Genomic DNA, 15127 nt, shown 5'->3' on the forward strand with positions numbered 1-15127 from the left:
GAAAACTATGCTTCTCTGTATTAAGATTTGGGTGGTGGTTTTGTTATCCTTTCCCTGCAGGTGCCTTGGTAGATCAGGCAGTGTTTGAGGAGCTCATCAGGGTTCATCTGCCTCAGTTGACAGACCACATGACGGACATGACTTTTTTCTCCTCGGTCTCTCTCTCCTGGTTCCTTACCCTTTTTATCAGTGTGCTGCCTATTGAAAGTGCAGTCAATGTGGTGGACTGTTTCTTCTATGATGGAATAAAGGCAATCTTGCAGCTGGGTCTCGCAGTGCTGGAATACAACATGGAGAAGTTGCTGACTTGTAAGGATGATGCAGAAGCAGTCACTGTTCTCAACAGGTATCAGTGTAACTGTTGCTCTTATGGCCTGTGTAGCAGCTGCTATAATTGCAAATAGATAAGTCATTCTGGGGCAGCTGAGAAGACATCTGACTAAGACTTCCAAAGGCTTCAAAGGAATCAAGTGTTCATCTTGGGCCAAAATTCTGGAAGGGGTGGCTGGAAAGTGTGCCTGGATCCTCTGAAAATCAGATCCTCCATTAAGGTTCTAAAACCATTGCCATTTTGTGTATTTTAAAGTAAAGGCAATGTGGTTTTTGCCTGGAATTTATACTGCTTACAGAAGGTGGCTTTCCTTAATGATGAGGTAATCTAGAGCACACTAAGACTGTTCCAAACAGTTCAGGCATCAACTTACAGACAACATATTCTACAGCTCAGTTCTTGTAGTTGAGGCTACTGGCTCCTCTGCTGCTAATAGCTTAAAATAGAAGAAAAGAAAATGCAGTGAGGATAATCATGACCAGATGTTTGTTCTATATTAGCATTTGAAGAATAAATTCAAATATGCAACATAAAGTACATTTTAAACTGTTGTATTGCGAACAAAACTTGCACAGTTTTTGCTTCATTACCTACCTAATTTCTGTTGTTGCTGCTGTGATTGTGTGTCATGGAGTATTGAAACAGCAAAATGACTGTGCTGTAGGAGTCACCAAGTTATGGCTGTTACGAACTTTAGTGAGACTTTTAAATGTTGCATGTTTGAATAGGCTAGGAGCTACAGAATTAATGAGGAAAATGTAATTTTTATTGTAAGAGACCATGCAGCCTGGTATTTATTGTAAAACCCAGCTGTACTCATTTAAATATTTAACACTTAAAAAACCTAACAGTAAGAGCACATTCTCCCAGTTTAAATGTATCAAAATTTAAAATCTAGAACTGTGGTGAAATTTTAATTTCACTTGAACCAAACAAGCTTCTGTTTCTGCTTGACACTCAAGATTTTGATGATTATTATGAACTCCTTTTGAACTCCTGCTTTCAACATTTTTTCTGGCTGTAACATTTCTGTTGCACAGTTAACCCAGCCTGCAGCATGCTGGTATATTTAAAACATTATTACAGTAGTCAGCCTCTCCTCGAGAAAAAGGAAGCTATCAGTCTGTAGGTATGGTTCCTCAATGTTGGCAAAGGAATTGGCCAGCCTGTGTAATGGATCTGTTTAGGCTGGTTATGTAGGTATGATGAATAGGTGCAGATCAAGCATGTCTTGGCTTATGCACCTGAGGGAAATAAGATTGCCTTGGTCACAGTTCAGGACAAGCCTCTTTTCCTCTCTCCCAGTTATGTAGTACAACCTCGCCAGATGGATTAGAGAACCAGGGGAATGCCGAGTGGAAGGAGCCTTGGCAAATCTGTAGTCTAACTTCCCACTCAAAAGAGGATTACTGCTAGCACTAGGTCACATCAGCCATGTTACTGTCTAGGCTAGAAGCTCTACAACCTTCTCGGGGTAGCCGGTTCCCATGTTTGTATACTGTTGTTCCTATCACAGCATATTTGTGCTACTCATTCTGATATTCTTTGCAATTTCCCATTCTCTGTGCACTTTCTCTTCAGTAGATGCTGATGTTATTGTTTCGTTGTGATAAACAGGTTCCTGCTGATTTCTCATGTGTTTTCTTTGTGCAGATTTTTTGACAGTGTCACGAACAAAGACAGTCCTTTGCCTCCAGCTGTGCAGCAGGGCTCCAACCTCAGTGATACAAAGAGTGACCATCCAAAAGTGGACATTACTGATTTGATCCGAGAGTCAAATGAAGTATGTGTTCTTGTGGGTATGTTTTCGCATCCCATGCAGTTTTTCCGTTGCATGGGCTACCTTAAAAATAATGCAGCTGCATTGTACAAACTAGAGTAAAAAATCTGTCTAGATTGGTAGAAATTGGGCTCTGTATTTTGTTGAGCTTCACTGAAAACCTTACAGGCTACGGGCTAGGTTTGGTTTTGTATTGTTTTGTTTTTTTAACTGCCTGGCTGTGCTTGCTAGGCTGTCCTGAGTGGAGTTCCCAAGGTTCATCGCACGTCATCTATTGCCATCCCTCATTCACTTTATTAGTATGTCAACTAAATGACAAAGTACAGCAGAAATAGCCCTTGCATTTACTAATTTGAGACTGATTACTGCACATAGCAGATAGTGGTAACATTTGACATGACAACCTGTGCAGGAAACTGTGTGCTTGACTAGTTTATTGTATGGGTTAAATGACTGTTTAGAGATATGTTGGGTGAGGAAGACCAGTTATGATCTGGTACTTTCTTTCAATTTGCAAGTTTGATTTCTGCAGTGTCTAGCTTTGCAACTCTGCACTGGGGAGGAATTAGGTCTGGCTTCTCCTTCCCCTTTTGTCCTCAGATTTTCATGAGGTGTTTCCTTCCTCAGCATGATTTGTATCAGGCTATTAATCCATTTGTAGATAGGCTTTCTGCTCAGCCCACCTGAAGCGAAAGGCAAGCTGAGAGAAAAGATTTGTTCACATTTTGTTTTTCTATTAGCTGGTTTCTTTCATCTATATGATACTTTTTTTTTTTTCCTCTCCTTTTCTGATTCTCAGTCATATGTTTCTAGTGAAAGGTCCACAGTACATCTCTTTTGAAAAAATGTACTGGCCTTGATTCAGAAAAGATTAACTAACTGTAATTTGTATAACTTAAGAACAGTCTCTTATGATTTTTACTGAGAAGAGGGCTTTGCCTTTAGTGGGGTGGACAAAGGCAAGAATCAAATTCAAGTTCTCTTGAAGTGTGTTTAGCATTAGGCTAATCATAAAAAGTCTGTGCTTCTGTTATCAGTATTGTTTCACAAGAATGTTATACTGAAGAATCGTGTTAGAAGAATCTTGAAGAATCTTAAAGAATCTTACAAAGAAGAGTTGCAAACTATTACGGGTCTGTCTTGTCATGGTGAGATCTCATAGTGGGGTTGAATACTTGCAGAATAAAGAACAGAGATGGTAAATAATGAAGTGCTGTATAATGCATTCTGAAGTGTAAGCTTTCACAGAGAGGGAATCATTACTGAAAGACAAAGCAAAAGAAACTCCGTTTCTTTTTCCCCTGCCTTTGCAGGCAGGTGACTGGACCAAAGTGATAGCCTCTGATTTGGTATGGCTTTTGAATTTTAATTTGGGCAGATCCTTGAACCTGAATCTCCCACTGCCAAGTTGACAGCCCTGTTCCTAGGCCTGTATCCCCATTTCTATCTCATAGCCCCGTTTTTGGATGCAAATTTTTATCTTCAGTTGAAACTGAATTTCTTCAATGCTGGTGAGTGTCACAAGCCCTTGTCTGAGAACTGCTGATACAAAGTGAGAGTCAATTTGCTGCTTCCCGTTTTGAACAGACAGTTAATTTCAACATAATTCTGTTCAGATGAAGGGTTTTTTTTCATATCACTGTGGAAATAAAATAAGACAAATTTTGAAATGGGAAGATTGCCGCAATGGAGAGTTGTCATTCTGCAGATAGGTCTAGTTACAAATCATGAATAAATGAACAGAGACGTTCTTTGTGATACTGTTGCTTTGCATGGGTGTTCACAAGATAAACGAGATTAAGTGAAAAGATACGGAGTTGAATTTTAAAATGATGTTCAGTTTCATGCCTTTATGACTCAGGCACAAATGCAAGACTGAGTCTAAGCAGGAATGAAGAAGTCATGTTTAACTAGTGAATGGAAGAACGTGTAACTTTATCACATCACAGTAATTAAGAGTTAAATTGTACATCTTGTTTATATTCTTACTGAGGCCATTGCACAATATCAGTGCCCAGAAGCCAGACCAGTGAATGAGTTATGATTCAGAGATGCAATTTCTCTCTGCTTCCTCTTTGTTCCAAGTCAGAAGTATGCTGGTAGTGGTCTTCACAGGAACAGAGAAATAGAGTTCTGGAAGAGAACTCCACAGGTCATCCAGTTCAGCCCCCTGTCCAGCATACACTCAGATCATCCTTGAGAAATATCTAATGTTATTAAAACTCTTCAACAAAAGGGAATCTGCAAAAACTTTAGCCCACTGTAGGCTTTCTTGGCCCTTGTCAGAAAATATCCTAATATCCAGTATTGTTCCTCTTGGATGCTCATAAAGTGCTATTAAGGATAGTCATATAGCAGTTTTCTCTGCAATTTCTTGTTGCTATTAGGTTGTTGTTCATCACCTACCCTTTCAACTCTGATCTTTTGTTTTTCTAGACAGAGTTGGATACAGAGCCAACACGCAGTAAAATCCCGTCCTTTGTCTTCCCACACAGTGAACTACTCTATTTTCTTTTTTCTCCATCACTCTTTGAAACACCTGCCTTTTAAGAAGTTACACTGTTTAAGGGAGAATGTTAGTGCTCTAATAAATGATTTTTTGCTCAGTTTCTGGGATCTTCCTTTCTGTCCATACCTGTATTGTACTTACATGCAAGACAAAAATATCTGCTTAGATGTGTCTAGCAACAGTTGATTTCATGAAACGATGCTTTAATTCTTAGAGATATGATGATATTCGATATGAGGATGTTGAGAGCATGCGCTGCAGGAACAGGCTTTATGTGATCCAGACGTTAGAAGCTACGACCAAGCAGAATGTGGTGAGTGACTTGGAAGAGCTAAACCCTTCCCTCTGATAAAATTTGTTCCCTTTTGGAAAATTCTGAGAAGAGCTACATTTTCCAGGGCCAAATACATAATTTTATACACTGAAAACCCTCTCGTCTGGAGGGTGTCTGTTAACTGAGGTTTGGCCCCTGGCCTTTTCAGTCCCTGAATCACAGCATGACCTTGTGGTCTTGTTACAAGTAACACCATCACAGACAGCTTCCAAAGGCTGGAGTATCGCTGACACTTTGCATTGATTGGAACAGGCTGACCTATATTTCTATCTGCTGTTGTTAAATTGTTAATGCATTTCTCTTGGAGGCATAGAACACTGTAAAATGTCCACAGCGCTACAGTAAAACAATTAATTACCTGCATTTTTAGTCTGGGAAGCAATCCCAAATGTCACTGAAGAGATTATTGTGCTGCATTCAACAAGGGTTACTTTTTGTCTGTGGGTGTGCGTGTATGGTAATGCGTGCATGGTGTGGTAGCTCTTCAGCTGCCAATATCATCCTTTAAGTTCAGACTCCTGAATGAAGGTGGGGGTTGCAAGGTGCGTCCTTTGCCTGTTTTCTTCAGTGGCTCATTTCCAATAACTGACGATGCTAATCTATTTAACAGGCAGTGCTTCTTTCTGTAGTAAATGTGGCTTGTAGCAACAGATATTAAATGCTGCTGGTGGTAACTGTTGTATTTCATTTTACAAAACATACATATTCTGAAGATGAAACCTGGTCTTGTAGCTAACTTTGTTTTAAAAAGCTGTGAATGTTTTTTTTTAAATTTAAAAAATGAGGATTCAGCTTCACTGTTGAGAGCCAAACACGCATTTAGCCATTATAAAGGAAGCTATGTGTTACATCATTACAAATAATTGAGTTTTATCTCCTGGGTTTTTCATAGTGTAGGTTCCATGTATGCAAGTAATGTGACTAGCTTTAAGCTCCCTTTTTTGGGGAGAAATTATTTCTTTCAGTCTATAATCTTCTCATTGCTTTTAAAAAGAAGTTCTATTCTTACTCCTAATTGTAACATGCCAAAACCTGGAATATTCAAACAGTGTCGTTTAATGTAAGATTAAGTCTCTCATAACTTTATTCTACAGCCATATTCCAAAGAGGGAAGACTCATTAATTAATTTTCTCTTAATTTTGTTTCAGCTACGTGTTGTGTCCCAGGATGTAAAATTCAGTCCCAGTGATCTTGAAGAGCTTTATGAATTATTCAAGGTAATGTGCCATTTCCCTCACTTACCAAACATCCATCTTAATGGTGGACCATGTTAGGGGTGTGAAACAGTTTTAACAAACTGAGGTAAAAGCTAGATTCAACATAGGTTTTACATGTCAGCTTTAAATCAAATTACATAGTTAATTTCCCCCATCTTTCACTCAGAGAGAGTTGTTGTTTCAGGAAATCTAACATTTTATCTTTCCTTTGCAGAAGGAGCACTTTCTTTCATGTTATTGGAATGTAAATAGTCCCGTCTTGCAACATCATGATGCCAGTCTGCCATATCTTGACCAGTATCGGATTGATTGCCAGCAATTCAGGGTTCTCTGTCATCTCTTGAGCCCCTGGTCACACTGTGCAAACAGAGACTCACTTGCGTTGTGGACATTCAGACTGCTGGATGAGAGCTCCGATTGCCTTATAAACTTCAAACAATTTGCCTGTGTTCTTGGTATGAGAACAACACATATATGTAGCACATGCACAAGGCAACTCCATCTTGGGAGTAGTCCTGGAGTGTATCACCTTCCGTACACTATATAAAGAGCCTAAAGAGACTAGCCTCTTAATTTAGGGTCAAATAGTCTGATTTTTATCAGGTGACATTAAATGCAAAGGCTGTTTAAACGGCAAGCCAAACTCTCAAAAGTATATTTATAAGCTTAAGAGTGGGAGCTACACTTTCACCATGAAATAGCTAACACAAGGCTTTACAAACTAGTAACTTTTCTGAGATGTTAATCCCCTAGACAATAATGTCCTATCTGAGATTAAATTTAAGTATAGCTTTACCATCAAAATATCAGAAAATTAGAAAATGGTATGATCTCATTGCCCAGCCTGTTTGGTTGATGATAAATGCTTCCTCATACTAAGCCATGCACGCAGATCGTGCAAGATGACCCATGCCTTATATCTCTGGGGAACTGAAAATTTTCTTGACTTACTACTCTGTTGCTTACATCTTGTTTTCAAAGCGGTGTTGTTCAGGAAACAAAAAGTTAAGGGAAGTTGCTGAGAAGACATTAGTGCTCTATTTCTTTGGTGCTGTGGCTTCATTTAGTAAGTCATAGACATTATTAGTGTTCTTTCCTCAGTGTAGGCAAACCCCAGGCTCAGTTGCAGGTGATACTGCCTTCCTTAAACTTCATCTCTAATTATATTCCATGTGAGGTAGGACACATGTCCAGTTCCAACCTCTCTGGGTTGTATTTGTTTAGGTTAAGAGCGTGTTTTAAAGTTTGGTCCAGTTGAACAGACTGTCTTGCCTCTTTCCTCTAACAGATACCATGTATAATGGAAGTTTTACTGACAAACTCAAGCTTCTTTTTAAGTTGCACATCCCTCCAGGTAAGTGAGAAGCGTTGGCATTTGGGGAGGGATGTTCCTGGCTTCTATCATCTTTGCATGGTTCTTTTTCTCAAGCTTTACTTTTCTTCCTGTTGTCACCAGTCCTGGCCACAGTACAGTCTGATAGCAATAATACAGATGTGTATTTCTTCCAGAGTGATATATTCTTTGGGAAGGACTTAATCTGCTCAAATACCATTTTTCTTCATAGGGACCATTTGTCTGTACAAACCTTTTGCTTTTTATCACTGCTTTGGTAATGCTTGGGAGCCCCCAACACCACTTTATTAATTTATTTTTTTGCAGCTTTTACTGAAGTGGAATCTCTAAGCCCTTCCAAAGGTGGTGATCTTTCAAAAGAAGAGCTGATCCACTTCAGCCAACTCAGTGGTAAGCTCCAGAGTGTGAGGCTCTGCCTGCAGAATATTAGAAGGAATCTATTAATTATCTCATGGTGAAAAATGGGGAGCTTTCTTCTGAGAACTAGTAAATCATATGACTGTTAACAAGAATCCTCTGTGAAGATCTTCTGTAGATAGTTACATTTTCATAAAGTAATGCAGAATTTGTGGATGGCTAGTCTGGTTATTGAATTCAAAGGCCACTGGTGTTTACATGGAAATAGGGAAGTGTATCTGGTCAGCGTTTTTCAGCATAGTAGGCAACCTGTTGCAGTGGTTGTTGAAGTGATGGCCATTTCATTTTTGCATTCAAGACATAAAGGAATGATATTCCTACCTCAAGAAAGAAAATATCCAAATCCATAATTATTTTGAGGCATATAAGCAAGTGTTTCAAAATCCTTTGCTTTCACTTTAAACCAAGCAAGCTGAAAAAAGTTTTGTGGGGTCTAAGTTTATTGAGTTGATAAAAATATTCTGTTTGGAAAGCTGTACAGTTTTACTTCTTTGGAAGACAGATCCTTTTTGGTTTTTCAAAACTATCCAAAAGTACCTTATCTGTAATATATGGGTACTGTTATAACCACTGTTCGAGACAGGGGGTGTGAACATTATGAAGATTATTTGCTTGATATAACTGATTGCAGTTTCTTTTGTGATGTCCGGCCTCATGGTGGCTTCTGTTTTTATAGGAAGTATACAAATTTTACAATGTGGTTTCTTCTTGGCCTAATCTGTGTGGAAAACGTAGGGGTCAGTGAGGGTCTTGCTCCTTAAGGAAAGAATTTTTGATAAAAAGAAATGAACCATTGGTCCTTTTTCCTCAAATAACTCTTTCTTCTTTTTCTCCTCCTAAACTGTAGTTTCATCTGTTGGGGATAGTCTTGAAAGTGATTCTTTGAAGAGCAGCCCAGAAAAAGGTAAAGAATCCTGGAGAGACACTTGGTAACTGTGTGTCTTTTGAGGGAGTAGAGCTGGGAAAGTGTGTGGTGATAAAGTATACTGAGTAATGTCATCCCTAGTGTAGTGCTAATATTATATCCACTTTTGTAAGTATAGTCCTGGGGGGCGAGAGGGTAATGTAAACTCTGACCCTGTTTAGTCCTTGGCCCCACCACTCTGTTGAGAAGGAATGACATTGAGGATGCCACTTTTGCTCATCGTGAGAAGCTCTTAATTCTTGTTTGTTCACTTTTTTTTTTTTTTTCTTTCTGTCAAGTAGGGAAGGGGAAGGTTGATATTCAGGCATATCTGAAGCAATGGCAAGATGAACTTCTTAAGAAAGAAGAAAACATTAAGGATTTGCCAAGAATGAATCAGGTAAACTGTCTGTCTGAGTCTTCTTTAAGTTTATTTTTGACTACTTTTTATCCTTTAAGTCCTATTAGTAGTTTTCTAAAGGATTTGTAGGATCCCTTAAGTTTTAAGCCTTCACATTAATCATTAGACTGTTTTTTTTAAACTGCTGTAACTGTAAGCTTATGAAGACAGGGACTTTCAGGCACACTTGAGTTTATCAGGTTCACGCCCATATTGTTATTAGAGCAGTTATACCAGGTGCCTAGCAGCGGCAGGCACTGGATTGAGATCACAATGTGTAGTAAAGCAGGACAGTTGTGTTGCTGTTCTCTGAATAGTCTCCTCTATATCTCTCTGTAGTCTCAGTTCATCCAATTCTCAAAAACTCTGTACAATCTGTTCCATGGGGATCCTGAGGAGGAACTGTTATATCGGGCTATAGCGGTGGTTACCAGCCTCCTGCTGAAAATGGAAGAAGTTGGGAGAAGACTGCAGAGTCCCACATCTCCAGTCAAAAGTCCAGTTGCTGTTATGGAGGTGCCTGCTGAAATCCCCAGAAAAGCACAGGACGAAAGCAGCTCTGAGCAGAGTGAAGGCAGTAGAGCACAGAGTTTGAGAGAGAACCAAGAATGGTCTTTTGCCTTTGAACAGATTCTGGCATCCTTATTAAATGAGCCAGCCTTTGTGAGATTTTTTGAGAAACCTCATGACATAAAAGTTAAAATAGAGAGTGCTAAAAATTTACAACTTAAAGCAAGAACCAGAATGTAATTTTCTTTACCTTTGAGTTTGAATTAACCACATAAAGCGCTTACAAGTGAAGGTTGTTACTATGGAAATTGAGTCTGGTGTTTACATAGGGAATGGAGTTTGAAGAGTTAGCTTTAAATATCAGCTTACTGGTATGTAATGTAAATAAATATAGTTTGAAGCACAATCACTTTCTTGCATTGTTCATAAGTTTCACTCCAAAAAAAAGGACTGAATAATAAACTGTCTTTACCATGTTATTAAAATATGCAACATTGCTTGGAAATACTGGATGTGACCTATTGCAAATTTTTCTGAATGACAGCTGTTACTCTCCAGGTTCATTTCTATTACTGTCATAAAAGGAATGACTTTCAGCCATTTTCACTTAAAAGGGGTATCGGTAGTTGAGAGGTTGTCTTCCAGGGTAGTTTAGTTAGTTATTTTCAACCTTGCATGTGGACTGGAATCAATGCAGGGTGAAAACTAAGAATAGAGGCTATGGTGGGCACAAGAGCATGAGGTTAGAGGAGAAAGTTGCCCTACTCTCAATTCCTCTGCTTTGGTGTTACTGATGGTCCTGGACTCTTGCAGATTCCAGCGCCTCGTTGGCGGTTTGCAGACTGCGTTATCCCAGCCCACGTCTCAGTTTTTGCAACAAACAACTGGTTTCCTGTTTTTCTAGCTCAGCCTATATACAATTCTCTTTCTCATTTTCATACCAATCCTCCTACAATACAGGTGAAAAGGATGGAAGCTTGTTTGGTCATCCAGGCTGCACACAGATGCAAAAGCTAGTATAAATTGTTGAAATCAAGGGAAAGCAGTGGCTAAATCTGTCTGACCACGTGGTGGATGTCATTCATCTTGCAAGAGGAGCCATTATTTGCTTCTTAGGAGCATGTTGATGAAATACATAGTTTTGCTTGTGTTTGGAAAGCACAAGCTCAGACCATCTTTAGCTGCTTCATAGTTAGCTGAATGATGACTGTTGAACTGCTAGGGACAGATTGCAGTTGCTCCTTTGCCTACCCTGAGTCCATACCTCAACATAGTAATTCTTCTTTCTTTTCAATAGCTCTCTGGACTATTGCTGCTGTAATATTTTCTATCTGACAGGATTCATGGCAACAAGAAAATCCTCTGGTATCTGACTTGAAATTTTTAATGTATAAAACCCCAATATAGTACAGATCCTGTGGAGGCAAGCTCTGCCAGTGTTAATGCTGATAAATGTTGACCTTGAACCTTCGGTAGCTGGTGCTAGAATGGGTTTAGAGAAAGAGGGGAAGAGCTTGTATTTTAGCAACAACAACAACAAAGTAAACTGGGACTCTGCTGAACTAGTTAAAAATGGCTGTTTCTAAAGCCTGTATGACAATCTTTCTCTGCAGAGCAGCATTATTTTTATACTGTGCATGTTTTTGTAATGAAGCAGAATGGGGATGGTATCATTCACTGGGGCTTTTCTTGCAATACTAACATTAATGAAGAATAAAATGAAATTTTGACCTGTGTTACAAGCACTTGGTGATTGCAAATTCATTGCAATTGGTGTTAAAGTTCCCATGCTGCTTCTAAAGAATACAGTTTTGATCAGGAGCAATGAATTGATGAATTATTTCTTCTACTCTCCCCCATACTCTCAGGTATTAATGTAAAATAAAGTTTTATTGAATGAACAGTAACTCCAAAAACTATATAATATATGTGAGAAATGAGGAAGCTTTTTTCAGAAGCCTTCACAAAGTAATTACACTTGATACAACATAATACTGATTTGTATTTTTATGCATAAAATATAAAAACTAATTTATCCATTCATATGGATATGTTTCTGAGGCAAAGTAGGGCAACACTGTGTTACTTTTAAAATGTATTTACTCACTGTTTTCCTAATGTTTTAGAAATACAAAGCAGATGATATTGTTGTTCTAGTCCAGGACATATTCGGATAAGGTTTGCTCAGTGAGTAATTCTTCTGCAAATAGCCATGCTGAAATTATAACAGGAGTCTCATGAAAATAGATGCAGCTGCCCATCCAAAAAGCTTTTGTAGGTTTATGATGGATATTGTTAATTTTTAGAATTAGTCAAAGTTATGAACTATTTGCTAAGCAAGGTAGCACAGAGATATGAAAGTTTTAAAACTCAGTGACATTTTTTGGTTGCGAGCCAAGATGTTAAGATGTAAGTAGAGAAGACTGTACTGAAGGAACCTGCAAAATACAATAGCCTTGTGACATTACTTGGCTTGCTTATGCAAAACTGAGCACCTTTTTAAAATACCATTTTCTATTAGTGTCAATCCAAGAGACTGTAGAGCCATTAGTAACTCATCAGCTATCATATCTATGTATAAAGAGAGATTACCAGCATATATATATATATATATAAAAAATAGATTTAAGGTGAGAAGTTGGGATATGTAGCAGCACACTAAATTTTATTAACTGCATGGTTTTTCTGTTCAATTTGTTCATATTTTTTCCCCCAAAGGGTAATGTCTTTAAATTGCTGCTGTAATACACCTGCAGGTTGATCCAGCGAGACTAGTCAGAGTGGCCAGGCATCCAGCCTCAGCAGGACCGAGGGTGGAGCACGGTCGCTTCCAGCAGGCTGGCAGCACTCGGGCAACTGCCCAGCTGGCAGGTTCTTCCTTGTGGAGCCTCTGGATCACGGGCTGATCCTATGGGGAGATCTAGAAGTAGCAAATGCCATCCATTTCCAAGGAGCGTGACCCAGAGGTGTGTTTGCTGGGCTGCTTCTGGAGCGTGCTGTAACATCGAGGGACACCTCTGCTTTGCCTGTGACGGAGTAACTCTGGACTTGGTGCCCAGCTCCTTTCCTTCCCGGTCCTATCGTGGAGATAGGCTGGCTAACAAATAGACGCAGGCTTAGTTGGGACTGGGGGAGCTAGAGCAATAGAAGCTCTTTCCCTCTCTTCAGTCCCCAAGGGTGATGCCTTGACTTTAAAGCTCTGCATAGGCAGGGACAGAGATCCCCATGCGATAAAGCTTTTTGGCCATCTGAAGGTCTTGGTGATGCAAAGATGAACCCAGATTCACATCATATTGCATTAGGACGCTGCGGGTGTGCACACTTCTGTTGCAGGAGGTCAGCCGCCACATGTGGCTGAGAATTAAGCAGAAGTGCTAGCAAGGAGTCTGGTGGTTGCAAAACATCTGACCCAGAATTACTCAGCTACTTCCCAAGGTGGGGACTTTCCAGTCAAATAGTAACTTGGAAGTTTTTAGAAGTGTTTTTGAACTTTGAACAGTTCATTCATGAACAGGAAGCAATGTGGTTTAAGTGGGTACTGGTGTCATTTCACGTATCTATGTTACCTCTTTTCTGTAACAGTTTTCATGAAGTTATCCGTCTTTATTTTTTTGGTTCAGTCATAGGAAATAAACGAATGTGCATCATTCGGTACAAAATAGACAGTTGCAGGTAGGATATAGCTCGCTACAACCAGTGATGCTGTTCATACATTTTTAAAATTGCACTACCTGCTGCAGTGTCACCAGCGTGACTTGGCAGCTATGCTATGGTTATTTACCCTGAAACATTCTCAGTGGCTGCTAGCGTACACGGCACAGTCTTTTCTTGGGGCTAGGCCATTATTATTGTTGCTGTGCTCATAAGATGCCTTTTGTCGAACGTAACCGTTAGCCCAGGGGGATGGTTAGCAGAGCTGTGATGTCCCCTCGGTCTTGCAATCCAGAGCGTGCTGCAGGGGAGCCTGTCGCCGTTCCCTGCGCTCCGGGTGAACGGTGACAGCCCTGACCACCACGAGGAGCTGGCTGCTTGACCTCTTTGCGCGCCGAGTTCAGGGCTTGAACACACAAGGTAAGGGAATAGCTCAACTAATAGGAATAAAAATATGAGCCCTTTCCACCATGGGGGAGAACTGCTTGTAATTCAACTGGCAGCATTTCCCAATACACGGAAATGGTCGCTGCCATGTGATTCAGAAAAAGCACTCTGTGTTTCCATCCATTCCTAAAACAAGCCACTTGTTCATCACTCTAATGGCTAGATAATAATGTATTTTTAGAAGAGTTTGCTACCATAGTGACTAAGAAATAGCTGTGTGTTGATTTTATTAGAAATGTCTCATCCAGTTGTACCATACAAGGTTCTTGATTGCAGTTGCAGTTGTTATCTGGACTAAAACAAAAAGAAATATTCCAATTTGTTCCCAGAAAATAGGCTATTTTGTGGGTTTTGCTACAGCTTTGTCACTTTACCAAGAAGGCAACACGTTTGTGTTGGCAGGTTGGCCTTTTTATACAATGTATTGTATGCAGAAGTACTGTAAGACAAGTGGGACGTTAAATAAAAATTTGTTTCACTTAAAAAAAAATAAAAATCTGTGTTTGAGGCACTATTCTTTCTTATGATGGACTGTTTCAGAAGTTCCTTCAAAAGCATTGGTCTTGTTAAAGCCATGCTTAGTCAGTGCTATCTAAAGCAAGGACCAAGCCAAAAACCGCGCTAGCATGCCGACCTCCCCAGAAGTGGAGGAAGAATGAAGAGGAGACCCAGGTGTTGAAGCCTGGGTCTAGTTCAGCCTTGCATACAGCCTGATCTTGTGGGTTAGCCCAGGAAGAGTGCTGTTACTCATTTTTTGCATCCAAATTAAAACATTTACAGCGTGCAGCCATGTCTACACTGACTCTGATGCCTTGTTCTTCCTAATTTATGTGTAACCCCTATCGCTTCTGGCACTGGTCATGGAAATCCCAGTCTTTGTCTTGAGCCCCATCCCTTCAGCTGTTTATACACGGGTAGATGCACGTGATGGCTGCTGCTCTTGTGCCTCCTGGAGAGCAAGGAGCACATTCTGATCCCCAACGGACCCGTACCACCCAGGGAATAATAACAGCACATACTGTGTAAGAGGTCTTACAAGTATTATTTTATTTCTTTTTTTTTTTTTTTTTTTTTTTAAATACTATGTACAATCTGTTTAAAGCTTGTCAAAATGCACGGGCTCCCATTCAATGGAGCTGTGCAGGGACATAGATTCGAGACGAGAATAAGATCTTTACTGTTCATCTTCATAAGACACTTCCTTTTTCCCATTACAAAATACTTTTAAGAATAGTAACATTTATAAATGTATCTATATTCAACATCATATAA

General features: G+C 39.6%; 1 protein-coding gene across 4 annotated transcripts in view; it reads left to right on the forward strand.

Annotated features, from left to right (window-relative positions):
• TBC1D8B (TBC1 domain family member 8B) overlaps positions 1 to 14531 on the forward strand; it is a 44084-nt gene extending 29553 nt beyond the window's left edge. Inside the window, exons 12-21 of one of the 4 annotated variants that reach the window (XM_049827335.1) lie at positions 61 to 346; positions 1985 to 2114; positions 4835 to 4933; positions 6104 to 6172; positions 6387 to 6627; positions 7461 to 7526; positions 7833 to 7916; positions 8791 to 8847; positions 9147 to 9247; positions 9587 to 14531. In XM_049827335.1, coding sequence (XP_049683292.1) covers positions 61 to 346; positions 1985 to 2114; positions 4835 to 4933; positions 6104 to 6172; positions 6387 to 6627; positions 7461 to 7526; positions 7833 to 7916; positions 8791 to 8847; positions 9147 to 9247; positions 9587 to 9997 — 1544 coding nt within the window. In that variant the 3' untranslated portion in view covers positions 9998 to 14531. Of the gene's footprint in view, positions 1 to 60; positions 347 to 1984; positions 2131 to 4834; positions 4934 to 6103; positions 6173 to 6386; positions 6628 to 7460; positions 7527 to 7832; positions 7917 to 8790; positions 8848 to 9146; positions 9248 to 9586 lie in introns of those variants that run through there. The other 3 variants (XM_049827336.1, XM_049827337.1, XR_007509370.1) reach the window with 3 other exon arrangements.
• The last annotated feature ends 596 nt before the right edge of the window (positions 14532 to 15127 follow it).

The sequence above is a fragment of the Accipiter gentilis genome, chromosome 24 (assembly GCF_929443795.1).
Source record: "Accipiter gentilis chromosome 24, bAccGen1.1, whole genome shotgun sequence".
NCBI lineage: Eukaryota > Metazoa > Chordata > Aves > Accipitriformes > Accipitridae > Astur > Astur gentilis.